Source organism: Sapajus apella, unplaced genomic scaffold, assembly GCF_009761245.1.
Source record: "Sapajus apella isolate SASKATOON/1434 unplaced genomic scaffold, GSC_monkey_1.0 scaffold19, whole genome shotgun sequence".
Lineage (NCBI taxonomy): Eukaryota > Metazoa > Chordata > Mammalia > Primates > Cebidae > Sapajus > Sapajus apella.
This window is the reverse complement of record NW_022436959.1, coordinates 4,576,851-4,603,708: the sequence shown is the minus strand read 5'-3', so window position 1 is coordinate 4,603,708 and position 26,858 is coordinate 4,576,851. Positions and strand designations below refer to the sequence as shown.

General features: G+C 38.6%; 1 protein-coding gene across 8 annotated transcripts in view; it reads left to right on the top strand.

Moving 5' to 3' along the window:
• Positions 1-26,858, top strand: part of BBS9 (Bardet-Biedl syndrome 9) — a 456,994-nt gene that overhangs the window by 26,544 nt on the left and 403,592 nt on the right. For all 8 annotated transcript variants that reach the window (XM_032286823.1, XM_032286822.1, XM_032286824.1 and 5 more), the window contains one exon: positions 7,174-7,287. In XM_032286823.1, coding sequence (XP_032142714.1) covers positions 7,174-7,287 — 114 coding nt within the window. The remainder of the gene's footprint in view (positions 1-7,173; positions 7,288-26,858) is intronic.

The following is a 26,858-nucleotide window of genomic DNA, read 5'->3' as shown; positions in this document are numbered from 1 at the left end:
GGTTTGGCTTTTATTATATTTTATTTTGATCTTTATTAAATTTAAGATATAACTTAAAAAAATTTATTTCAGTTATTAGATAAGTTTAGTTCCAGTTGAGAGTTATTTTAATGGATGTCAGTATGGGGGCATTTTTTTGCAGGTATGATCAAACTAAGTGTCTGTGAGGCTGTTCCTTATACCAGAGATCCTCTCCTTTGGAGCTGGCTGTAAATGTTAGCTTCTAGGATTTGGATTTCTCAGGCTTACTCTCCTGATTTGGGCTTTTTTTGTATTTTGCTTTCAATTTGAGTAATGATACATATTTACTTACTGAGTTGGATATTCTTAGGCAGTCTTATTTCAGGGTGTAGATCTTTTAGATTTCCAAGGCAGCCTTGGTAACCTGCAGTAGAATATGGTAGACATCCAGTAAATACTTGTTGAATGAATGAGTGAACAAATTTCTGGGTAGTGCTGAGGCAATTGACAGTGCCTTTCTTATTACTCTTCACCATGTGCTATTTTCATCCCCTTCTCTGTTACTACTATCATTTTATTTCCTACTCTGTTTATGTCAGAGGCCGGATAAAGCATGGGAAAGGACATGGTTTCATGTTGTTCCCCTAGTGACAGGGCATTTAGTATGCTAGGGTAAATGGAGAAAGTATTATCATACGATGTAGGCTACTTTATTGCATGGATCTAGTTGTTCCTCTGTTTTTGACTGTAAGCCTGTTATTTTACTATGGGTTTCACAAGCCATGGAGGAGAATTTGCCGACAGTTACAGTTACCCAGAATACTTCTTCGGAAATTAGTTCCTTCCGAAAGCTCTGTGGGGGCTCTAAAGCGGGGCAGAGAATAGGGTATCTTAGAAACTAGAAATTTGATTAGACACTAGGCCTTCAAGTCCTGCTTGAACTATGGGCCAGAAAGACAGAACCCTTTGGAGTTCCACTGGGGCTTAGAGCATAGACAAGGGATAAAATGTGTACTTATCAAAAAAATATACTGAAAGAAACTGGCATATTAGGTGGCAATTTGTTTATGGCACCTTGGTATCCTCCTTCAAAATAAAAGTTATTTGCTATAGGAATGGTGATTTTATTGCTCTTTTATTCTTGTGTTCACTTAAAAGCTTTGTATTCAATGGTGACTAGGAGTTGTCCAAACTACTTTCTCTTATGCCCCACCTCCTTTCCCTTCTGTCTCTCATTTCTTCAGACTCTTATGATATTTGTGGGCTGACAATTTGTATATTTTTCCTGGCTTGGCTTAAATTGAGAAGCATTGGGAAGTTAATGTTTTTGTTCTCTTGAATATGTTTCTTGAAGTTCCAGACTGAACTTTTACCTAGCTTTTATTGTAGCAGGGAAAGCACAAACACTTTCTAATTTAAGTGAAACCACTAGTGTCAGCAGATGAATGTGTGAGCTGAACTTGACATCCTTTTCTTCAACTGCTCCCTTCTCAAATATTTTTTGTTTTTGTAAAAGATTTGAGGCAAACTAGAAGAGATCTTCTAAGGTCAGTCTCCTGGACATACCTAACAACCCTTAACAGTCAGAGGCAACTTTGCTAACTTCTTTGTGGTGGCTTATATGTCATCAAATGTATGCTTAATATAGAGAAAAAACAGCGTCTTGCTGACCTGATGTTGGCCTATCTCATCATACTCTGGTAAAGAGAAAGCATCACATGGCATCTCAGATTTCTTTCTGATGGGCTTCAGTTTCTGAATAAATGGTTACAGATGTGTGAGGGTAAGCCATACTGATTATGTTGTTTTAAATATTCTTTTCCAAAAAAATGTGCACTTCTCAAGAAGCATTTACTAAGTATCTGACATATTTGTAGAATTGTAATGGTTTCCACGAGGAGGGCAAAAGAGATGTGGTTCTTTACTTTTGACAGGCTTACGTAATCTAACTTGGTTATTTTATTTATTTTTTTTTGAGACGGAGTTTCACTCATGTTACCCAGGCTGGAGTGCAATGGCGCGATCTCGGCTCACCGCAACCTCCGCCTCCTGGGTTCAGGCAATTCTCCTGCCTCAGCCTCCTGAGTAGCTGGGATTACAGGCACGCGCCACCATGCCCAGCTAATTTTTTTGTATTTTTAGTAGAGACGGGGTTTCACCATGTTGACCAGGATGGTCTCGATCTCTTGACCTCGTGATCCACCCGCCTCGGCCTCCCAGAGTGCTGGGATTACAGGCTTGAGCCACCGCGCCTGGCCCTAACTTGGTTATTTAACACAGTGCACCTTTACTTAATCTGTAATGACTTTGAGTTTATTTAATATCCTTAGATTGCTCACCAGTTACCTAAAATTTCACCGAAAACTTGTCAAAGTGACCTTCGATTTTCCAGAAAATTTTTTGGTTTAAATCAGATCTTGTTTAAGTAAGCCTGGCCAATTGCATAAATGTTTGAATATCAATGTACTTTCTAACTGATGAAACTTTATAATAATTTTGTGTAGACTATAATCATATATGCTATATTCAGTCCATATATCCCAGGGCAAACCCTATGTAAATAATTTTAATATTACGTCACTGATAATTTTTTAGGGAAAAATGATCAGAAATATTAGATTACCAAATACTTCTTTCACTCCAAGGTAGTTATCTAAGGAAAATTATCTTTTTCTCCATAGTTGCATTATTAAGTTTTAAAGTGCAGTTACCTGAAGTTTAAGATTTATCAGTGCATTTGGAGTTTTTATACAAAGCCTAGTGTCATTTCATGCCAAGTTTGTTTAAATTCTGGCTGCTGACGCCTATGTTCATTGACATGAGTTCCTGATGTTCCTGCTTGCATTTCAGCTAGCAGGCATGTATAAGTGCTTTTCTTATTCAAACGGATTGATCTGGTTGTAGATGTTGTTAAAAGAAAAACCTTAGACAAATGAAATTTAACAGAGTTTAACTGAACAAAGAATGATTTGTGAATTGGGCAGCCTCTTGAGCCAGAGTAGGCTTAGAGATACTTCAGCACAGCCATGTGGTAGAAGATTTATAGACAGAAAAAGGATAGTGACAGACAGAAAAAAGAAAGTGATGTATAGAAAATGGAATGAGGTACAGAAACAGCCAGATTAGTTACAGCTTGATGTTTACCTTATTTGAACATGGTTTGAACAGTTGGCCTCCTTTGATTGGCCAAAACTCAGTGATTGGCACAAAAGTCAGTTACAGTCTGTTTATACCTCCATTTAGGTTATAGTTTACTATGTACAGAGAAACCTGTAGGCTAAACTTGAACTATGTAAGTAGGCAGCTTTAGTTTAAACTTGATACAGCAATTCTCCCCTTTTGGTCATCCTCTTAATTTTGAGAGATTGACCAAAACTAGTCATCGATGTCACTGTCACCATCGTAAATGTACTTATTTCATCTTAAAATCCACTGGGAAATAGCAGAACAGTGGGTTTTGTAAGGTGGGAACAAAGAATTCGGGTTATTTTTCTGTAAAGGTTAGAGTAGAGGGTACCTCCTTATGCTGGAATGTCGTGTTTATAGGAGAAAAACAAAGCCTTGTCTGTTCTAGGAGCTATGTGTTTCCTTAAGATCTTAGTTTGGTTATGTCACATTTAGCATGAGTGACTCCATTTTGGTTTGGTCTTGTCTGTTGGGACCTAGTGCATAAGCTCAGTCCAAAACAATGGCTTTCCATAATTTTATTAAAAAATTTCCCCTTTTAGTCAGGTTCTCACTTATGTGAGAGTGTGACCAAAAGTTAGGGCCTTAGTCCCAGTCTCAGTTACCATGAATTTTGGATTTCTAGTCTCAGCATGTCATTCATAGGTTACAGTGCCCTCATGGTCACACATCTTTTTAAGCTCTTGTCCTTCTAGTTGAAGAGAAATTATGTGGCATTCTAGAGATGGCTGCATGCAAACATTTAAAAATTTTTGACACTAGGGAGACTACTATAATATCAGGAGGATAATAGCAAGAGTTTGGAGCATGCTCCTTAGCCAGGGTCCCCATGAACCAAATGAAGTAAAATTAAATAGATCAAAGAATGAACTAGATAAAGTCTATTCGCTTTAACTAAGCAGTCTCTTCATTAGTCCCCTACAACTGAATATCTATAATATCCAATGTGATGCATTTCTCCATGGCCAACAAGAAGTACCAACAAGTGCATAGATACTGCTGTTTAACCAGTAAGTAATCTAGAGTAGTTCTGTTATTTAGCAAAACTTTCATAAGATACTTTAAAGTCTGTAGCCTTTACAGTGGAATCTGCTATAAAGCCTATCATGAGGGATAAATTTCTAATCATTACCTCATTTACTTCAAACCATGGAAAAAGAGACCTAACAAATGATGCCTATTTAGAAGAATGAAGACTTCCTTAAAGTGTTATCTTTTATCTATGATGTCGGTTAAGAGGAGTGGGCCACTATCCTGTTTCTGACTGATTATGAGACAATAAGTGTGTCATTAAAGTTTCTCACCTGAATTGGGCCTTCATCTTTTATTAATTGAGGCATAAGATTGTCCATGCATAAGGCTGGCTGTAAAATCCTTCACAAATGAAAGTATACCCTATGAATGCACACAATAGATCTTCTTTTCACTTCTATTGTTCATAGAAGCATAAGCAAAGAAAAAAAATGGAAAGATAAGAGTCTCCTAATAGCAGAGAAGTCTTGATCCGTGATCTAGGGAAAAAGCTGTCTACCTTATGGATGCCATCTTCTCCTGGAGAGAAACTTTCCTGTTTAGCTTTAGCTTAGGGTTTCCAGTGGGTATACAGTTCCAAGAGTGGAGGGGTCCTTTTGAGTTCTGAGATTATTAACTCAAAATTTCAAGGTCCCAAAGTTTTGCTGTAATGTGGATGGCAAGGGCAGTTTTTCTCTGGTATTCTCAGAAGATTTACTCTTTGGGTTCTAGATTGTGAAGGGGTTGATTGTCCTCAGTCAGTGGACTATCAAAGGCTTTCTTTCCTGGGTGAAAATATACTTTGATATATAGAGCTACTGTTATAACATTAGCCCTCTTGCATGGGAAAGCTTTAATACAACCAGAAAACATGCATTGAAAATGACAATTGAATGAAATCTTTCTGTAAATGTTTAAATGGCTCATCAGTTAGTAGAAATGTACCTGAAGTTTTGGTTGTCTTTCCAGGAACATGTGTTTGACAAAGCAAACATTGGTTGTAAACTATTTTAGCGATATAGAACAGTCACCACACCAATAAATATATTTTTAATTTGGATAATTTTATTTCTTCCATGATGAGTTGTGGAATGCAGAGCTTTTAATAGCAAAGGCTTTAAGGACTCAGGAAGGACAAGGTGGCTGTTCAGGTTCTCCATGAGTCCACCCTTAATGTTGGGCTTAATGACCTCTTAAATAACAGTTGTTTCTCCAATTTAAGTATATAGCACTGATAACTGAAAGTTATAGGTAATTTGACTTGGATCATGGAGTTCATTCAAATTGCATATATAAACAATTTCAGTACTGTCTGGTTTAGCATGAAAATCTATGCCTGAAGGATTCAACCCCTCCCCAGCCAGTAGGCAAGCAGGGAAGGCAGGGAAGAAGGGATCATATAGGCTTGATTCTGGCTTGTAGCTGATGGTCTAGGCACTAAGAATGTGCCTTTAGACCACGTCAGGTCCACCTATGCAGACCCCTGACTCCAGAGGCTCTAAACCAAAAACAGCTCACAGTCAAGCAAATACCTTGTTATATTTAACTGATAATTTTGAAGCCGTTCCTATTTTAGCAACAATTTTAAACTAGTTTTATTTACCAAATATTATCACAGACACATAACACACATGGATATGAAAGATTTTTATTTGCCAACTTTTAAATAGTTTTTCTTTTCCCCATTTGTTCTATTAATCTTTCAGTTACTTGTTTCATTGCCCTAAGCAATTATTAACCAGGCAACAAATTTTGCATTTCTAAAATAACTCTTAGGTAAAATAACAAAAAAAATTATATTCCATAAGTACATAGCTAAGATTTTAGGCCTAAATATTGTATCATCATTTGCTCAAACTAAGGAAAAATGGTGCTCTCATGAAAGTTTGGTTAAGACGAGATGGCCAGAAAGGCAAGTTAATCAAAGGTATGACTTATGTCAGTTTAAAACAATGGTAAGAGTTTCTAATATACGCAGGCAGACATCCTTAAAAATGGAGATTTCCTTAATAGATGTAAATTTCTTTTACAGAAGGGTTTCAAAATAGCCAGTTGAGGTCCAGAAAGGCATATTTGAGTCCAATAGGTGTTCTTAATTTAGCTACTATTTCTTAGCTAAAATTACTTACTTCAGAGTGGAGCCCATTAAGGAATAGGGTGAAGAAAGCATTCTCTATGCCAGGACTCAGCATGGTTGCATCTGAAAAAGAAGCAAGCCTATTTTGTCCTAGGGCCTACCTTTTATAAATACTTTATCTAGGATAACTTTCTTTTCACCTTTGGATCAGGATAGTAACTAAGACAAAAATTAGCACATTTAGTTTTTCTTATCAATTAGTTGCTTAAGCTTTTTATTTGCCTTTTATAAAGTGTCTTTTAATAAAAATATTGAAAAATTTTAGAAGCTTCTGCATGTCAATAGGCATCCCTAGATGAGACTATTTTGGGAGCCTTCATTTTCGAATGTACTTCTTTGGTGCAGTGTTGTTTATTTGAAGCATTTGACATTTGTAACTTCAGTGAGATTTCGCCATTTCTGTAAGACTTTGCTTTTTCTGGGGCCTAAAACTTATGTACATAGAAGCTGGAAGGTACTCAGTTCTTCAGAAACTAAGGATCTAATTTTTACCTCAAATATTGGCTTTGGCTCTCAGACCTCCTTTGCCAAATGATTTTTCCCTACCTAAATATGCAAGAAAAATGAAACAATGGGGGTAGAACACAGAAATTTTTGCAAATTTCCAAAAGCCAAAGTTTATACCTTCTACAATACTGCCATTTACTACCAGTTTATTTCTGACCTAGTCAGATATAAGAAGCCCCGAACTGGATATAAGACAGTTTGGCTTTCTATGTCATCAGTATGCTAATTTATCACAATACATAATATTTTAGTGCTTTTCAGTATAATTTCCCCAAAATTGAATTACTTAGAATTAGAGTAGAGGATGAGAACAAATTAATGTTTTTTAATGTACACAAATAAAAAAAAGTAATCCTTTTTTTTTTCCTTAGGAACCTTGGGTAATGTGGAACATGGGAATCAGTATCAGATGAAATTGATATATGAACATAATCTTCAGAGAACAGCCTGCAATATGACCTATGGATCATTTGGTGGTGTAAAAGGTGATTTGCTTTTAATCATGAGTATGCTATTTCAAGTGACAGATTTAGAATATTTGGTCATATAAAACAGAGGCTTAAGTGGTTTGACTCTCAGAAAGTGTTAAAATGGACGTTTTTGAGCCCTTCGTTTCACCTTCCCTCCCTGGCAAGACAGGTAGGGCCCTTTGTCTTTGAATTTCCCGAGGCTGTCCATGAGGGGGCTCTGTGACTCAGGGTTATAAAACAAGTAGCCAATCTGGTAATGGAGTCAAAGATCAATCAATCCAGAGGAAATTTAAAAGAACTCCTCTCATTGGATGAGAACATGAATGGAGAGGGAATAATTCAGGAATGAAAACTCCAGCTGCCCCTGCCTGGACGGTATCCTTTTTCTGGATCCCGTTATACGAAAGCATGGGAGCTGTCCTTTCACTCTGCCTAATAAACTGCACTTTCACATACTCTTTGGGTCCACAAGTTTTTTTTCGACAGTAAAACTCACTGCGCCTGTGGGACTTGTTTCCCCATTCTTCCGGGTTAGGAAGGCTAAGAACCTAAGTTCGGGCTAGAGCTATGCCACTTCCCTGGTGGTTCAGCAGTTAGGATTCCTGGTTTTTATCCAGATGGCCCGAGTTCAACTCCTGGTGTGGGAACCAGGGTTCAACTCCTGAGGTGTGAACCAGAGAATCCAGCTGCAGTTTTACTCCTCCAGTAATAATTGTGTCCACCCAGTCCCAGAGCTTCCAGAATCACCAAGGCTTGGTGCTTGCTTGTGTATACTCTTACTGTTGGTATGAAAGATTTCTTATTTCCAACCCAACTTCCCTCCCTGCACCACGACAGGTGGTAGAGGAGCTGGTGGTCCTTAATTGAGAATGGGAAGTGAAGTGGTGACACCTGTGTGATTGTGTGAGTCAGTGTGTGTACGTATCTATGTTCTGTGTGCCACTTGCAGAGCACATAACTAGGGATTTTATAATATCTTAGCTCTTCCTGGACATATGTTTTATGAGTTTATTGTTTAGCTGTTGCATTATATTTTTCCTTATCAACATGAGAAAATGACTTTATTTTGGAAGTATTCATTTGTGTGAACTGAGTTTTTTGTATTAATACATACAGATAAAGACAAGGAATAGTTGAATTTGTGTGTACCAAGCAGCATCAGGGATATTCTTGGCTGTGATGTGCAAATAAATATTTTACATAACTGAAGTGATGTAAAGCAAAACACTTGGTTAGATTGGAGGATTGCTTCACTTGGGTAACAGGAATGTTTGGATTATTTGAACCATAAGGAAGTATCTAGAGTTAGATGAAGAGAGAAATTTAGATGAGAGGAGAGTCCATCAGTGAAGTGCTTCCTCAGCTTTTAGAACTGATTTTTACTGTCTTTGAAAAAATGTGTGACCTGATTAGGAAACCCAGGCCTCTCTTGTTTAATTAGCTATTTTCAATTCACTTTCCCCTACCAAATTTCCAAAAAGCAAATTGCTAAATTCCATACATCATAAAAAAATTATGACATGAGAAACAAGTGCTTTGGCCAAATGAAAGTGTTTTCTGATAGCATAACAATGATTCTTTAGATCACATCAAATCTTATATTGCAGGGGTCCCCAACCCGTGAGCTATGGATGTGTAGTGGTCTGTGACCTGTTAGGAACTGGGTTGCACAGCAGGAGGTGAGTGGTGGGCAAATGAATGAAGCTTCATCTGCATTTACAGCCAGTCCCCATCACTTGCATTAGCCTGAGCTCCGCCTCCTGTCAGATCCAGAGGCATTATATTCTCATAAGAGCGTGAACCCTATTGTGAACTGTGCATGCAAGGGATCTAGGTTGTGTGCTCTTATGAAAATCTAATGCCTCCCATCACACTGAGATGGGACCATCTAGTTTCAGGGAAACAAGCTCAAGGCTCCTACTGATCCTACATGTGTTAGTTGTATAACTATTTCATTATATATCACGATGTAATAATAATAGAGATGAAGTGCACAATAAATGTAATGTGCCGAGTCATCCCGAGATCATCACCCTCACTGTCTGTGGAAAAATCATCTTTCACGAAACTGGTCCTCAATGCCAAAAAGGTTGGGGGCTGCTATTACATAGATTGTGGTGTACTTTTTCTTTTTTTTACAGTTTATTTGATAATTTTTGTTTTGCTTTTCTTCTTGGATGCATTTAGACCTAATTTCTCTCGAGTTACAAATATTTTTCAAGAATTGTTAAATAAATTAATATCTTTATTTTTAAATATATGTATATTTTATTGTCCTTTAGGGTCTGGGGTACATGTGAAGAACATGCAGGATTGTTTCATAGGTACATACAAGGCAGTGTGGTTTGCTGCCTCCATCCCCATCACCTGTATCTGGCATTTCTCCCCATGTCATCCCTCCCCAACTCCCTACTCCCTCTGTCCCTTCACTAGTCCCCACCAACAAACCCCAGTGTGTGATGCTCCCCTCCCTGTGTCCATGTGTTCTCATTGTTCAACACCCGCCTATGAGTGAGAACATGTGGTGTTTGATTTTCTGTTCTTGTGTCAGTTTTCTGAGAATGATGGTTTCCAAGTTCATCCATGTCCCTACACAGGACATAAACTCATCGTTTTTTGTGGCTGCACAGTATTCCACGGTGTATATGTGCCCCATTTTCCCTGTCCAGTCTATCATCGATGGGCATTTGGGTTGGTTCCAGGTCTTTGCTATTGTAAACAGTACCGAAATGAACATACACGTGCATGTGTCTTTATAATGGAACAATTTATAATCCTTTGGATAGATACCCAGTAATGGGATTGCTGGGTTAAATGGAATTTCTATTTCTAGATCCCTAAGGAATTGCTACACTGTCTTCCACAATGGTTGAACTAATTTATACTCCCACCAATAGTGTAAAAGTGTTCCTGTTTCTCCACATCCTCTCCAGCATCTGTTGTCTCCAGATTTTTTAATGATCGCCATTCTAACTGGCATGAGATGGTAACTCAATGTGGTTTTGATTTGCATTTCTCTAATGACCAGTGATGATGAGCATTTTTTCATATGTTTGTTGGCCTATATATGTCCTCTTTTGAAAAGTGTCTGTTCATATCCTTCACCCACTTTTGAATGGGTTTGTTTGTTTTTTTCTTGTATATCTGTTTTAGTTCTTTGTAAATTCTGGCTATTAGCCCTTTGTTAGATGGGTAGATTGCAAAAATTTTTTCCCATTCTATTGGTTGCTGGTTCACTCTAATGATTGTTTCTTTTGCTGTACAGAAGCTCTGGAGTTTAATTAGATCCCATTTGCCTATTTTGGCTTTTGTTGCCAATACTTTTGGTGTTTTAGTCATGAAGTCCTTGCCTATGCCTATATCCTGAATGGTTTTGTCTAGGTTTTCTTCTAGGGTTTTTATGGTGTTAGGTCTTATGTTTAAGTGTTTAATCCATCTGGAGTTAATTTTAGTGTAAGGTGTCAGGAAGGGGTCCAGTTTCTGCTTTCTGCACATGGCTAGCCAGTTTTCCAACACCATTTATTAAACAGGGAATCCTTTCCCCATTGCTTGTTTTTATCAGGTTTGTTAAAGATTATATGGTTGTAGATGTGTGGCGTTGCCTCCAAGGCCTCTGTTCTGTTCCATATCTGGTCTATATCTCTGTTTTGGTACGAGTATCATGCTGTTTTGGTTACTGTAGCCTTGTAGTATAGTTTGAAGTTAGGTAGCATGATACCTCCAGCGTTGTCCTTTTTGCTTAGAATTGACTTGGCTATGTGGGCTGTCTTTTGGTTCCATATGAATTTTAAGGTGTTTTTTTCCAGTTCTGTGAAGAGGGTCATAGGTAGCTTGATGGGGATAGCATTGAATCTATAAATTACTTTGAGCAGTATGGCCATTTTCACAATATTGATTCTTCCTAACCATGAGCATGGAATGTTTCTCCATCTGTCTGTGTCCTCTTTTATTTCCTTGAGCAGTGGTTTGTAGTTTTCCTTGAAGAGGTCCTTTACACCCTTTGTTAGTTGTATTCCTAGGTGTTTTATTCTCTTTGTAGCAATTGTGAATGGTAGTTTGTTCTTGATTTGGCTCTCTTTAAGTCTGTTATTGGTGTATAGGAATGCTTGTGATTTCTGCACATTGATTTTGTATCCGGAGACTTTGCTGAAGTTGCTTATCAGTTTCAGGAGATTTTGGGCTGAGATGATGGGGTCTTCTAAATATACAATCATATAATCTGCAAATAGAGACAATTTGACTTCCTCCTTTCCTAATTGAATACCTGTTATTTCTTTTTCTTGCCTGATTGCTCTGGCTAGAACTTTCAATACTATACCGAATAGGAGTGGTGAGAGAGGGCATCCTTGTCTAGTGCCAGATTTCAAAGGGAATGCTTCCAGTTTTTGCTCATTCTGTATGATATTGGCTGTGGGTTAGTTGTAAATAGCTTTTATTATTTTGAGATACGTTCTGTTGATACCTAGTTTATTGAGAGTTTTAGCATAAAGGGCTATTGAATTTTGTCGAAGGCTTTCTCTGCATCTATTGAGATAATCATGTGGTTTTTGTCTTTGGTTCTGTTTATGTGGTGAATTACATTTGTAGACTTGCGTATGTTGAACCAGCCTTGCATTCCTGGGATGAAACCTACTAGATTGTGATGGATAAGCTTTTTGATGTGCTGTTGAAATTGGTTTGCCAGTATTTTATTGAAGATTTTTGCATTTACGTTCATCATGGATATTGGCCTGAAGTTTTCTTGTTGAGTCTCTGCTGGGTTTTGGTATCAGGATGATAAAATGATTTGGGAAGGATTCCCTCTTTTTGGATTGTTGGAATAGTTTCAGAAGGAGTGATGCAGCTCCTCTTTGTATGTCTGGTAGAATTAGGCTGTGAATGCATCTGGACCTGGGCTTTTTTTTTGGTTCGTAGGCTATCAATTGCTGCCTCAACTTCAGCCCTTGTTATTGGTCTATTCAGGGTTTCAACTTCTTTCTGGTTTGGGTTCGGGAGGGTGTAAGTGTCCAGGAATTTATTCATGTCTTCCAGGTTTACTGGTTTATGTACACGGCATTGTTTGTAGTAATTTCTGATAGTAGTTTGTATTTCTGTGGAATCAGTGGTGATATCCCCTTTATCATTTTTTATTTCATCTATTTGATTCTTCTCTCTTTATTTTTGTTAATCTGGCTAGTGGTCTGTCTATTTTGTTGATCTTTTCAAAAAACCAGCTCCTGGATTTATTAATTTTTTTAAAGGTTTTTTTGTGTGTTTATCTCCTTCAATTCTGCTCTGATCTTAGCTATTTCTTGTCTTCTGCTAGCTTTTGAGTTTTTTGGATCTTGCTTCTCTAACTCTTTCAATTTTGATGATAGGGTGTGGATTTTAGATCTTTCCTTGTTTCTCATGTGGGCATTTAATGCTATAAATTTTTCTCTAGACATTGCTTTAAATGTGTCCCAGAGATTCTGGTACATTGTGTCTTCGTTCTCGTTGGTTTTGAAGAACGTCTTTATTTCTGCCTTCATTTCATTGTTTTTCCAGTCAACATTCAAGAGCCAGTTGTTCATTTTCCCTGAAGTTGTGTGGTTCTGAGTTAGTTTCTTAATCCTGAGTTCTAATTTGATTTCATTGTGGTCTGAGAGACTGTTTGTTATGATTTCCCTTCTTTTGCATTTGCCGAGGAGTGATTTACTTCCAATTATGTGGTCAGTTTTAGAGTAGGTGTGATGTGGTGCTGAGAAGAATGTATATTCTGTGGATTTGGGGTGGAGAGTTCTTTCAATGTCTATTAGCAGTGTACTTTTAATTTATTATCAGATCACGTTAACCCAATTAAAATAAAGAAATCCCTCGCTTTTGTGTGACATTTTTGCTGGATTTAATAATAGACTTCCAAGGTAATGTGATGGGGTGATTCAGGCTATGCTATCCTAAAATATGACACCTTGACATAGTAAAGAGAACAGTGGAAGCAGGAAGGTTACTATACTTTCTTTCCTCCCTACCATTCTCCCCTGGATGAGGCCATGACAGGTTCATTGCCTGATGTGCATGGCTAGTCAATACACTAACACTGGGAGGCAGCAGGGAAAGAAGTTTAGTGGTGGGCTTACCAAATGGGATTGGAGGGAACCTCAGATCTGTCTCTTCGAGGAATTTGGGGGTATGGTTTTTAAGGGTTGGGGCATGGGCTGAAGTGTGGGTAGTGTTGATTGGTGAAGTCTTGGCACAGAGAGATGGAGAAGCTGTATTCTTGTGCTGATACTGTTTCCTTGTGGGAGTCTTCAAACTGGTTGCTGGAATTTGGTCTGAAAAACATCTGAAGTGAGCCTTAACAAAAGCCTTATGATTCTGTTGCCTGTCTGTAGGAACAAGGGGAATGCAAATCAATTCTTAAAGAATCTTATGACCCTAATGTCAGAAATACTATAGATGGGAACAGTGGGGATGCAAATGGATCATAGCTAGTGCTAAGTGACTTTTTTAGCCTCAAGAAAGTGGGCCAAAGTGCAGCCTGATTTTTCTTTTTCTTTTTTTTTTTTTTTGAGGTTTCCCTCTGTTGTCCAGGCTGGAGTATAGTGACATAATCATAGCTCACTGTAACCTTGAACTCCTGGGCTCAAGTGACCCTCCTACTTCAGCATCCCCAGGAGGTGGGACTACTGATGTGTACCACTATACTCACCTAATTTTTAATTTTCTTTTTGGGGCTGGACGCAGTGGCTCACACCTGTAATCCCAGCACTTTGGGAGGCCGAGGTAGGTGGATTCACTTGCAGCTAGGAGTTTGAGACCAGCCTGGCCAACATAGTGAAACCCTGTCTCTACCAAAAATACAAAAATTAACTGGGTGTGATAGTGGGTGTCTATAATCCCAGTTACTCGCAAGGCCGAGACAGGAGAATTGCTTGAACCTGGGAGGCGAAGGTTGCAGTGAGCTGAGACTGTGCCGCTGCACTGTAGCCTGGGTGACAGAGTGAGACTGTCTCAAAAAAAAAATTAAAAAAAAAACTTTTGTAGAGACAGGTCTTGCTATGTTGCCAGGGCTGGTTTTGAACTCCTAGGCTCGAGCAATCCTCTTGCCTTGGCCTCCCAAAGTGCTGGGATTATAGGTGTGAGATACCATACCTGGCCCAGCCTGATTAATGCTTAATTATAACTATATTTCTGTACAGAACCTGACATGCAATTCTTATAAATCTTCTGGCAGTGGTGGCAATAAAACTGTCAAAGGTGTCTGAACAAGAGCAACTCCATCTTAAGTATGAGCTGGGTAAAATGAGGCTGAGACCCTACTGAGCTGCATTCCCAGATGGTTAAGGCATTCGAAGTCACAGGATAAGATAGGTTTACACAAGACACAGGTCATAAAGACCTTGCTGATAAAACAGGATGCAGTAATGAAGCTGGTTCAATCCCACCAAAACCAAGATGGTGACAAGAGTGACCTCTAGTAGTCCTCACTGCTGCACTCCCACCAGCAACTTGACTGTTTACAAATGCCATAGCAGTGCCAGGAAGTTACCCTATATGGTCTAAAAAGGGGAGGCATGAATCATCCACCCTTTGTTTAGTATATAATCAAGAAATAATCATAAAAATGGACAACCAGCAGCCCTTAGGGCTACTCTGCCTATTATTCCTACTCTTATTCCTTTACTTTCTTAATAAACTTGCTTTCACATTACTCTATGAACTTGCCTCAAATTCTTTCTTGCATGAGATCCAAGAACCCTCATGCAAGAGTCCAGCCCTTTTTGGAGTCTGGTCCAGATCCAGGATTTTCTCACCTTCCTCTGAAGCAGGTCTTAAGACCCTCCTGTGAAAGGTGCCCTCTTTATACCGGGAAGAGAGAAGTATTTTTATCTCTGAGGGTAAAGGGTCACAGGGAGAATACTGAATAAACAGGCCTTGCTAAGTTCCCTAGTTTATTACCATTAGATCATATTCTTTGCCCCATATTTCTCCATGACTGTCCACTGTTCATCAAACCTAGTATAAAAATACATAGATGTGAATGTTTCTTTGGGCTTTTTCCTTATGAAGGCTCCTGTGTTACATAAAACCTATATCAAATAAATATGTATGCTTTTCTCTTGTTAACCTGTCTTTTGTTATAGGGGCCTCAGCCACAAACCTAGAATGGGTGAGGTAAAGTTGTTTTTCTTCCCTTACAAAGGATACTTGCTACTAGTTTTGAAAAGTATGGATAACTTTGTGCTTTTATGGTAGCTTTTTTTCTCTTAACTCAAATTATGCCTTACCTTTAAAAAGTACCTTGTAAAAAAACAAGAGGCCATTCTGACATGTTTTACTTGCCTATGGTTAAGAGGCAAAATATTTCACAATTTGAAACAAATACCTGAGTAGCAGAATCAATCATTCCATTTCACGTGTTTGAAACAATTTTGTAATATCCTTGAGGTATAGGAGCTAAGGGAAAACTTTCACTTCCCCCTCTGAAGGTTCACTGAAAAATCAACTTGCAAAAGGAGATTAATAAGAGGAAAGGCATACAAACATATCAACACGTACTCAGGGGAGAACCACAGAGTGACTAACTCCAACCTTCCAGGGGAGCACAGAAGCTTATATACCATCTTGAGGTTACCGAAAGATTGGGGGCTTGGATTGTGGCAAAACAGGTTATGGGACAGAAGAGGAGGCCTGGCTAGCAAAGGTGGTCTTGTTGTATAGATGAAACCTCACAGGTAGTAGCCCTCAGAGAGAATTGATGCTAAATATTTCTTTCAGATCCTTAAATGTGTCAATCTCGGTTAATCTTTTCTAGATCTGGTCAAGGCAAGGCCTGAGAGAAAACTTGGTGTATCAATGCAGATTGTCTTTACAGATGTCAATCTCCCCAACAAAAGACACTTTTTGGAGGGCTACTTCTGTTTGCAGGCCCTCTGAATAGCCATCTCAGAATATGCCAAAATAGTATATTTTGGGGTAAAATATTTTGATTTGTTTCAGCAGTGTCTATGAAAAAGCATGGAAAAATCGTGGGATGGTCAATTAGCAAAAATTAGCCATACTAGGGGGTTGAAGGAGGAATGGTTAGTTACTGCTAATGGATATAGGATTTCTTTTCTTTTTTTTTTTTCTGAGATGGAGTCTGGCTCTGTCACCCAAACCTCTGCCTCCTGGGTTCAAGAGATTTTCCTGCCTCAGCCTCCTTAGTAGCTGGGATTACAGGTGTGCTGACGCATGCCTAATTTTTGTATTTTTAGTAGAGACGGGTTTTACCATTATGGTCTCGATCTCTTGACCTTGTGATCTGCCCTCATTGGCCTTCCAAAGTGCTGGGATTACAGGTGTGAGCCACTGTGCCCAGCCCCGGATTTCTTTCTGGGAAGATGAAAATGTTCTAAAATTGTATTTGGTGGTGGTTGCACAGCTCTGAAAGAAACACTAAAAATCGTTGAGTTGTATAAAGAGGTGAATGTATAGCATGTATATCTCAATAAAGCTGTTAAAGGCATTAGCCATAGGATAAAACCTGATGCTAGAGAGGTGACAGTACCGTCTATAGCATCACACATTACTTGTGGCCATGTAAGAGGATGGTATATTCCCGAACAGCAGGTTGGGTATTGTAAACAAAAAATAACATTTGAAGGTTCCGCAGCTATCTGAATGGACTTACTACTCTGGGCCAGAAGCCTCTTAGTGTAACCTGATAGACTGTTTGAGACCATGATGGGAAGTGGGGGTTGGACATGTTTCATTATACCCCTTCAGCATTAACATCAACACAGATCTTAACAACTGTTAAGAAACATTTACAGTCTACTCTCTCTGAAGCCTCCTACCTGGAGCTTCATCTGCATGATCAAAGTTTGGTTTCCACAACCTCTTATTGTAACCTAGACATTCCTTTTTATTGATAATAACTCTTTCAACCAATCGCCAATGTATATCCCAGATGTATCTGAGTGATGTCTTATGTCTCCCTAAAATATATAAAACCAAACCAAGCTGCAATTGGACCACCTTGGGCACATGTTCTCAGGATCTCCTTAGGGCTGTATAATGGGTCATGGTCACTCATATTTGGCTTAGAATAAATCTTTTGAAATATTTTACAGTGTTTGACTCTTTTGTCAACACTATTAAGATCTTTGGAAATGTTCTAAAATGCTATAATATGACTATGGGAAAGTATATTTAGAAATGATCCGAAATATACAAAAGTCGTATTAAGTTGCCATATATTTATTTCCTCCCTCTTTCTGTCCTCTCTTCCTTTCTTGTGTGTGTATATGTTTATTTGTAATATATATAAATTAGAAGTGATCGAATTTCAATCTAATTTATATCTAATATAGTGATCTAAATTAGAAGTGATCTTCCTATTTCTGTCTTAGAATGATATATCACTCTAATGAGTGTTAGAGGAGAATGACTAAGTATGTTTTGATGCATTGATTCAGTGGATTATTATGAAGATGTTACCGCAAAGCAGTCCTGATCCAGACCGTAAGAGATGGTTCTTGGATCTCACACAAAAAAGAATTCAGGGTGAGTCCATAAAGTGAAAGCAAGTTTATTAAGAAAGTAAAGGAATAAGAGAATGGCTATTCCATAGGCAGAGCAGCCTTGAGGGCTGCTTGTTGGCTATTCTATGGTTATTTCTTGATTATTTATTACACAAGGGGTGGATTGTTTATGAGTTTTCCAGGAAATGCGTGGGCAGTTCCCGGAACTGAAGGTTCCTCCCCTTTTTAGACCATACAGGGTAACTTTCTGATGTTGTTATGGCCTTTGTAAACTGTCTTGGCACTGGTGGGAATGTCTTTTAGCATGCTGATGCATTATAATTAGCACAGGAGCAGTGAGAATGACGAGAAGTCACTTTTGTCACTACCTTGGTTTTAGTGGGTTTTGGCCAGCTTCTTTATCGCATGCTGTTTTATTAGTAAGGTTTTTGTGACCTGTGTCTTGTAGCAACCTCCTATCTCATCCTGTGACTTAGAATGCCTAACCTCCTGAGAATGCAGCCTAGTAGTCTTAGCCTCATTTTACCCAGTCCCTATTCAAGATGGAGTTGCTCTGATTCAAACACCTCTGACATATTTCCCTCCTCCCTTTTACAAGGGAACCCTTAATCCTAAGGATTGTAGAGGGACAAAGATCCATCTTCTTAACATCTTCAGGCTGAATAGGGACGATGATATTCCTGCCTAACTCTTAGGGTCTCTTGTATCCAGGATAAAGAGGAGCTCAGTTAGAAAGGGTCAGTATGGTAAAGGCCATTTATAACTTTGACAAAAATGATGCAGTTTTTTTTTCAGTGCTGCTTTGCCAACCAGAGATCTCCATAGCCAGTGATGCCCTGCTTAGGTCTTGCACAGGCCCAGGTTCACTGCAGGAGGCACCCAATCCACTTGGCTCACTGGACTGTGCTTGGCTTGCACTCTGGCACAGATCCTGCGGCCACCATGACTGTGTGCTTAGTCCTTGGAAGGAGGGGGTGTGTGAGCAAATGAGTACAGGGTCTGGCTGGCCACTCCAAGTACTGGCACAGGAGCGGGCTCTGTGTGGGGCTGGTGGTTGGATCATATATGTTCCAGGCGACTTCCGCAGTGGACTCTGGTGTCCAGACGAGGGGAATGTGGGGGTGCCCAAATGGGGATGCCTGCAACCCCAAAGCCCCAGAGTGGGTGTTACAGTGTGCTAACAACTCTTTTAGTCCTGCTGTCTGCAGCTCAACAAACAGGGACGTGTTAACAGCTCTGTCAACCTATTGCCCTGCTCTGGCCCACTACTCCGGGGCTGGCCTAGACCTGCCACTGCTTCCTGTTGTATGGGTAGCTGCTGGGCACCAACTGGGGCAGGGGGCAGAGGGCTACGGTGTTACTGTCTTCTTCATTCCCATGTTTGGCGGGGGCCTGAGTTCTTATCCTGCTTCCAAGAAGAATGAGATTACCCTGACAACCATTGGGTGAGGAGGGAGAACAAGAGTTTTATTGAGTGATGAAACAGCTCTCAGTAGAGAGGGGATTCGAGAGTGATTCCCCACCTAAAGTCAGATGTTCTCTCCCCAGTATGGCTGGGCCCGGGACTTTTATGAGTTCAGAATAGGGAAGTGTGTGCTGATTGGTTTGTGAGCATCCAAAAAAGGCTAAAACAAAGACACCATTCTAAGATGGGCATAACAGTGCAAAAATCAATTAGAGAAGGGTAGGTATATGTAAAACAGGTGAAGGGTGGTGATCAATCAGAGGAAAGAGCATCAATACAGGAAAAGAGGTTCTCAATCCAGTTCATGGATTTATCTGAGACTTGTAGTTTGGCTTTAAGCTGTCTTTGGCTTGAAGATCAGATTTTACTGGGGACTCACCCCTGTCTACCTAGGATTTGTCTACCTCCTGCTGCTATCGAAAGGTGGTATCTGGAAGATTAATAAGTGTTCAGTTTAAGAAAACATTGAGTAAATTTATCCTGGATTCCTACATGAAGAGTACAACAGCAATATATTCTACAATAGTAAAGCAAAGTAAGCAAGATTATTCTAAGGAAACTAAATAAGAAGGCTCTTTCTGACCTGGATAACTGTTGGAACCAAGCTGATATGGGGTTGCTAGCCAATTCCATTATATGCTCAGAATTAGAATATTGATCCAGATTTTTATGTTACCCATCCCTCTTGTTTTATCTGAGCTGCAGTTAGAGATCACTGATTGGGTCAAAGGAATAAGCAGGGGTAGTCTAAATTGCAGAAAAAAACCTGAAAAACAACTGATGAGACTAGAATCTAATAATGGGTACACCATAGTTCTTGAAACATAATCTCCAATTTTCCATTTTTACTAAAGACAAATTATAGTAGGAATGATTTGTTTGCAAAATAGGCTTTAGTCTTATATGTGGCCTGATTATCTGTATAAAATGCAGCAAAAATAATTATTTTTCACATAGGCTTTTAAAATTGGCTTTGATAGAACTTTGTTCCATAAAAGAAATCTGAGATAAGACTTTTTTTGAGTGCTAAGTCCAGACGTGGGTTTGTACCATTAAATACCTATGAGTTGGGTACATTCCTCTCCTCTTGAGGTCCCAAAATAACTTGGGGCTCCTAGGTGACATGCTTTACTTGCCACAGGTTAGGAACCTTGTGCAGGGACTGTGTAGACAAGGTATCAGGCCAGTTTCCCCAAGGGGCTTTTATTGGCTCTATAAGTTAAATTTGATTCCTTAAAGGAAAGCACAGCATTCCCATCAAAGCCTTGGTAAAATAACCAGTCCTCCAATTGCATTCTGTTGAAAAAGAAAACAGATTCTTTTTGCACCTATTCAAATAACTGTATTGCCATAAGTCAGTAATACTCATAGTTTCCAAATTCTAGAGAAATCAGGTAGAGAGAACAAATATGTTTCAAATTTTATTCACAGGAGTATACTTTACTCAATGATTAAAAGCTGTAAATAGTTTAAAAGTTTTATTGTCTCTGAAAAACAAAACAAAGGGTCAGAAACATTTTAAGCAAAAAAAGATTACTTCAGTCATCTATTAGTTCAGTCCATGCAGTTAACTCTTGTTCTGCTTGATATTATTGACAAAAATAGTCAAACTCTGTAAAATATTTTTTTTTTTTTTTTTGAGACGGAGTTTCGCTCTTGTTACCCAGGCTGGAGTGCAATGGCGCGATCTCGGCTCACCGCAACCTCCGCCTCCTGGGTTCAGGCAATTCTCCTGCCCCAGCCTCCTGAGTAGCTGGGATTACAGGCACGCGCCACCATGCCCAGCTGATTTTTTTTGTATTTTTAGTAGAGACGGGGTTTCACCATGTTGACCAGGATGGTCTCGATCTCTTGACCTCGTGATCCACCCGCCTCGGCCTCCCACAGTGCTGGGATTACAGGCTTGAGCCACCGCGCCCGGCTGTAAAATATTTTAAGAGATTTATTCTGAGCCAAATATGAGTGACCATGGCCCATGACACAGCCCTCAGAAGGCCCTGAGAACATGTGCCCAAGGTAGTTGGGGTACACCTTGGTTTTATATATTTTAGCGAGGCATGAGACATCAATCAAATACATTTAAGAATTACATTGGTTTGGTTCAGAAAGCTGGGACAACTCAAAGTGAGGACTTCCAGATTATAGGTAAATTTAAACATTTTCTGGTTGACAATTGGTTGAGTTTGTTTAAAGACCTGGGATCCATAGAAAGGAAACATTCAGGTTAAGACAAAAGACTGTGGAGACCAAGGTTCTTTTGAAGTCTTACAGTGGCTGCCCTTAGAGACAATAGATGACAAGTGTTTCCTATTCAGATCTTTAAAAGGTGCTAGACTTTTAGTTAATCTCTTCAGGATTGGGAGGTCTTGGAAGAAAAAGATCTAGCTATGTTAATAAAGATTGTTTACAGATGCAGATTTTCTCCCACAAAAGGATGGCTTTGCAGGGCCATTTCTAGATATGGCAGAGAAACATGTTTTGGGGTTAAATATTTTAAGTTGTGTCGTTGTCTCATAATGTTATGCCAGAGTCAGATTGGAAAGTAGATCATTATATATATGGTTAAATAAAACTCATCTGATGAGAATTTATGGTTTGTAGGGCATGACCCTCCAGATCCCTTAGATAGGAATTTGGGCAAGATAAAAAATCAGAGCTTAGTCCTCCATATGAACTTTTCAGCTCTTCATGAGAGTTCTGAAAATTTTTCCTCTATTCTTATGTCACAGTCTCCAAAGTTATCAGAAACCTGCATTCAGGAGCACCTGTCAAAGTCTTATAGCTGATTACAAACCACCTTTTGAAGAGAATCAAAACAAGACAACAGTTTTCTGTGGATGACAAAAAAGCTTAGGACAGCCACTATTAAAGCTACAATTGACTAGGACTTTTGGTTACCTCTGTGGCGTATAACAATTTTACATAACAGTTATAATTATTGCTGATAATGTACGCTAAGTTATATTAGACTTATAGGAGTTTCCCATAATTTTTTATAATTTCCCAGTAACATTTATGCAAATACATTTATAATTTTCCAGTAACATTTATACAAATACAGCCCAAAGAAAGCCAAACACCATTTTATATTTGACAATGCTTCCTGTATGATTTTGATACTAATTAAGCCAAATATATCATTCTTGGACTTTAGGGGACCTAATATCTAAAATATTAATTAGTTCACAAGAAGGCATAATTTGTCATTTGATTTTGGAAAGTTTTTCAAATAGCAAAGGTTTAAAACACGATATTACAAAATAGAATCCTGGGTTACCATAAGTCATTTACTTAGCCAAAACAATAACTCAAAAAATGTTTAAAAAGGCAAAAACTCATTAAGAGGGAAGACTTAGTTTTCCAAATATCTGTTTCTTTCCTTTTCCTTCTGTTTCCTATAGTTTATTTAAAAGACAAAAATCTTCCATTATTTATATTTGTTTTGAAATATATATATATTTGGTTTGAGACCAAATAGATACATACAATACATATATATATTTCCAGGCTGGAGTGTAGTGGCAGGATCTCAGCTCACTGCAACCTCTGCCTCCTAGATTCAAGTGAATCTCGTGCCTCATTCTCCCAAGCATCTGGGACTACAGGCATGCGCTGCCATGCCTGGCTAATTTTTTGTATTTTTAGTAGAGATGAGGTTTTACCATGTTGGCCAGGCTGGTCTGGAACTCCTGACTTCAAGTGATCTGCCCACCTTGGCCTTCCAAAGTGCTGGGATTATAGGCATATGCCACTACGCCCAAGCAAATCTTTTATTATTTTTAATATAACTTGAAAACCCTGTTTGAGAGAGAAAGCCTGTTTTCACCTTTGCATTAGTACACTATTGATGTCAAACCCAATTCTTAAAACCTTATAGACAAATCTATTCAATTTTAATTAGTTAGATGATAAGATTCTTATAAAGCTTGTATATAACCCTTTACAACTTTTTGTTGTTGTTAAAGAGCAGATCAGTGCTCTAAGAAAAACCTGTTGTGCTTTTATTCCAATGTTCGATTTTTGGACAAACAGAATAATACACCTTTAACTTTAGTAAATATCTTTCCTTTTTTTTCTTTTACAAGAATTAATTTTTCACTAACCTTCCACAACTTGTTCAAACCTTCAGCTTTTTCCTATCTAACTTAAAACAATCCTTTAGGCCTCTAAACTAGGCAAAAAGAAAAAAATCCATGTTCCCATACCTTATAATCTTTTTTCAAAAGCACATTTTTTTTTTCTTACACACCTTGGATATAAAACCATTTTTATAGTAGTCTTAATTACATGTTACACTGTTAGCTCTTAGAAACTTTTGGTGAAAAACCTGGTAAGTACATGATTTTAATTATGTACTAGGTATGGAGCCGAGGGCACCAGACAGAAGTGCAGATAAGATCTGACTCATGCATAGTTAGGGGTCATGGCTAACTCCACATGTCCCCAGACCTTACTTAAAATCAAATGGCTCTAAAGCAGTTAAGTTGAACAATTTTCAAGAGTCAAAGAAGCAGTTTATGACCTTAAAGCATTTATCAAATCTAATATCTGACCTGCCTAATTTAGACCAAATGTCTTTATTTTACTAATAATCCTTAAAGTCATGTTATTTCCCTAACATTACTTAAGTCACGTGAACTAAAAGGCATTACAGTCTTAACTTTGACAACATTTGATTGAAGTGCCTATTATTTTTAAACCAATTAATCAGAACTTTTATGTATATATAAACATCACGCACACACACAACGCATATAAATATGCAGACAGACGAAAGAAGATTCAGTAGTTGTAAGATTTTTCATTTGTCAGTTTAAGTTTCCCTTTAAAGCATTGTTTCTAGGCCCTAATAAACAAGTATAGGTGGAAGGCAAAACAGGTCCCCCAAAATTGAGGGTCTTATTTTTATACCAGATTCTGGATCCCAAAAAAGAGGGAATCTGCCCATCTCCCATGGGAGTCTTATATCTCAGTAGGGGTTGGGGACATTTCCATACCTTCTAGGTGGCCAAGAGCATGCTTCTTTGATGCAAACGTGCAAAGAGCTAAATATCTTTCCATAACTTTCATTAGCTATCCCCAAAAGTATTTTTCCTATCTAGTTATTACAGATCAAATCTCTCTTACAGTGTGAGGTAATTTCTAATACCCCCAAAAGTAAAAAATGTGAGAGGGATCTATCTATTTTCAATTCTTGGGGTTCCACGAGGAAAACAGTAGTCTTTTTTTTTTTTTTTTTTGATACGGAGTTTTGCTCTTGTTGCCTAGGCTGGAGTGCAACAGCGCCATCTTGGCTCACTGCAGCCTCTGCCTCCCAGGTTCAGGCTATTCACCTGCCTCAGTCTCCCAAGTAGCTGGGGTACAAGCGTGCGCCACCACGCCCAGCTAATTTTGTATTTTTAGTAGAGATGGGGTTTCACTGTGTTGGTTGGCTGGTCGCAAACTCCTGACCTCAGGTGATCCACCTTCCTCGGCCTGCCAAAGTGCTGGGATTACAGGTGTGAGCCACTGCTCCTGGCCCAGAAGTCTTTTTTTTTTTTTCCCCCAAAACGGTGTCTGTAGCACCTCCTCTGTTTTTCCCAAGGTGTCCCAAGCTGTTAGGTATTATCTTAGGTCCTCTTTTGTGCATCAGGAGTGGCAAGAAGACAAAATGGAGAAAATCAATTCAGTTGACTGAGAAGAAAAGTACCTCTTTTCCAGAAAAACGCAATCCAGGAAGAGAAAACATAAAGGCCTTTTAAATGTACGTATACCTTGGATATCTGTTTTAAGTAAGCTGACTTTTAACTATACTGCTCTTTAAAAAAATTATTTATAAACCTCTTATTACCCTACTTTAGCCAGGCCAAACAGACAATATTTCTGGCTTTTAAACTTTAACAAAAATAACCTCACAGGTGAAACCATTAAGCCTTAGCTACTAAGCTACAGGATTGGAGCGTTTTCATTACCCTTCTCAGAAGGAGCCTAGAGCAGTCAGTTTTGAGCTTGCAAAGGCTTTTAACGGCTTGAGATAATTTTTAGAGCTAGCTCTGACATAAACTCCAAAATTCCATTCCTCCAGATGGCTGAGAACAAGAGAAAGTACTGCCATGTACTTACAAAGTCAAACTCCCAAGGACATAGAACGAGACGAGGAAAACCTCATCCAGTTTTTTTTTTTTTTTTGTTTTTTTCAGGAACCTGCAACAAAGTTTGTAACTTAGCAGTTTGCTGGGCTGGCTTGAACAGCCGGCTTATGAGTCCTAAGCCTACGTTCAATCTTAAGGTACTCTCTTTATGACAATACAGAAAGACACATTTATAGCTGAAAGTTTCCCAGGGTCGCTATAGCTTAAGACCAGCCTCACAAATCCTTTTTCTCATTAACTAAAATGTTGCAAGGGGTAGTGATTTTTACCATTCCTACAAGCAGTTTGCACAGAGAGAAAGAGAGAGAGAGGAAAGGGAACGGAGAAAAGCATTACCTGCATTGGGGTTGGGAAGGTGAGGAGCTCAGGGAAGCCAGAGAAAGACCCACCCATTGCGGTGACAATAAACAAAAGCTCAGGTGGTTGCTTGTCAGTCGCTAAGGGATTTTTTCCAACAGTCCCATCAGCTCTCAAGTTTCCCTTTTCTAAGCCCTATGTCTTTAATGTGTATTTAATGAGCACCTTTCCAGGAGTGAGTGAGTGATTCTTTTAATTGGAAAACTTCCCTGGAGTTACCTTATTTTAAAAAAACAAACCTGAAAATCCTTGTTTTCTACTTTCCTCCATTTCATATGGCGTCTTATAGAATTATTAAGTTTGGTAATCATGTTATGTCTCAAAATAGGACATATTCCAATAAAGTAATTAAAGGTATATATTCCAATAAAGAAATTAAAGAAAACTAAAACTCAACACTGTTTTAAACAAACGTGTTATTTAATGCATAGAAAGGCAATGGGAGAAGGCAGGTACAATATTTTTTATGTGCATCAAAATGAACCAACACTAGATGGCAGTCCTCTACAACTTTTGGTCTTAGTTGCTGCTGCCTTGGAAAAAGCTATGACAAGAAATCACTAATGGAGGAATGTTGATCTCATAATAATGCATTGCCTTTTATTAAAAGTAAATGTAACTTTTTCAAGTTGCACAGCAGAGTGAGTTTTTAAAAGACGGCTAATTATAACAGATAACATAGGATATAATATAAAAGTGCTTTCTAGCTGTGCTTCTCAAACTTTTAACTTTTTTTTTTTAAAAAAAAAACTTTAAAGTTGCATTTAAATTATAAGGGGATCATGATTAAAATGCAGAGTTTGACTCTTGTAAGTCTGGAACTGGACCTTAAATTCTAAATTTCCGACAATATTCCAGGTAATGCTAAGCTGCAGTGATCTAGAGGTGTGATACAGCCTTGTGCCTGCAAATGCTTATTTTGTACCAGGCAGTGTTCTAAGAGCTTTCCAGGTTGAAAAAGTAGGTGTGAGTGGTAGAGGGAGGATTCTTACCCAGCCTCTCTACATCTGGAACCTTCTGGTGTTAGTTACAGTAAACTGCCTCCTTGATTGGGCTGTGAGTGAATTTACCTCCTCCCCAATTCAGAAAAAACTTTCTTAACAGAATGGAGTGTCTTTTGGTTTGGCTAAAGTTAAGTGGATATCT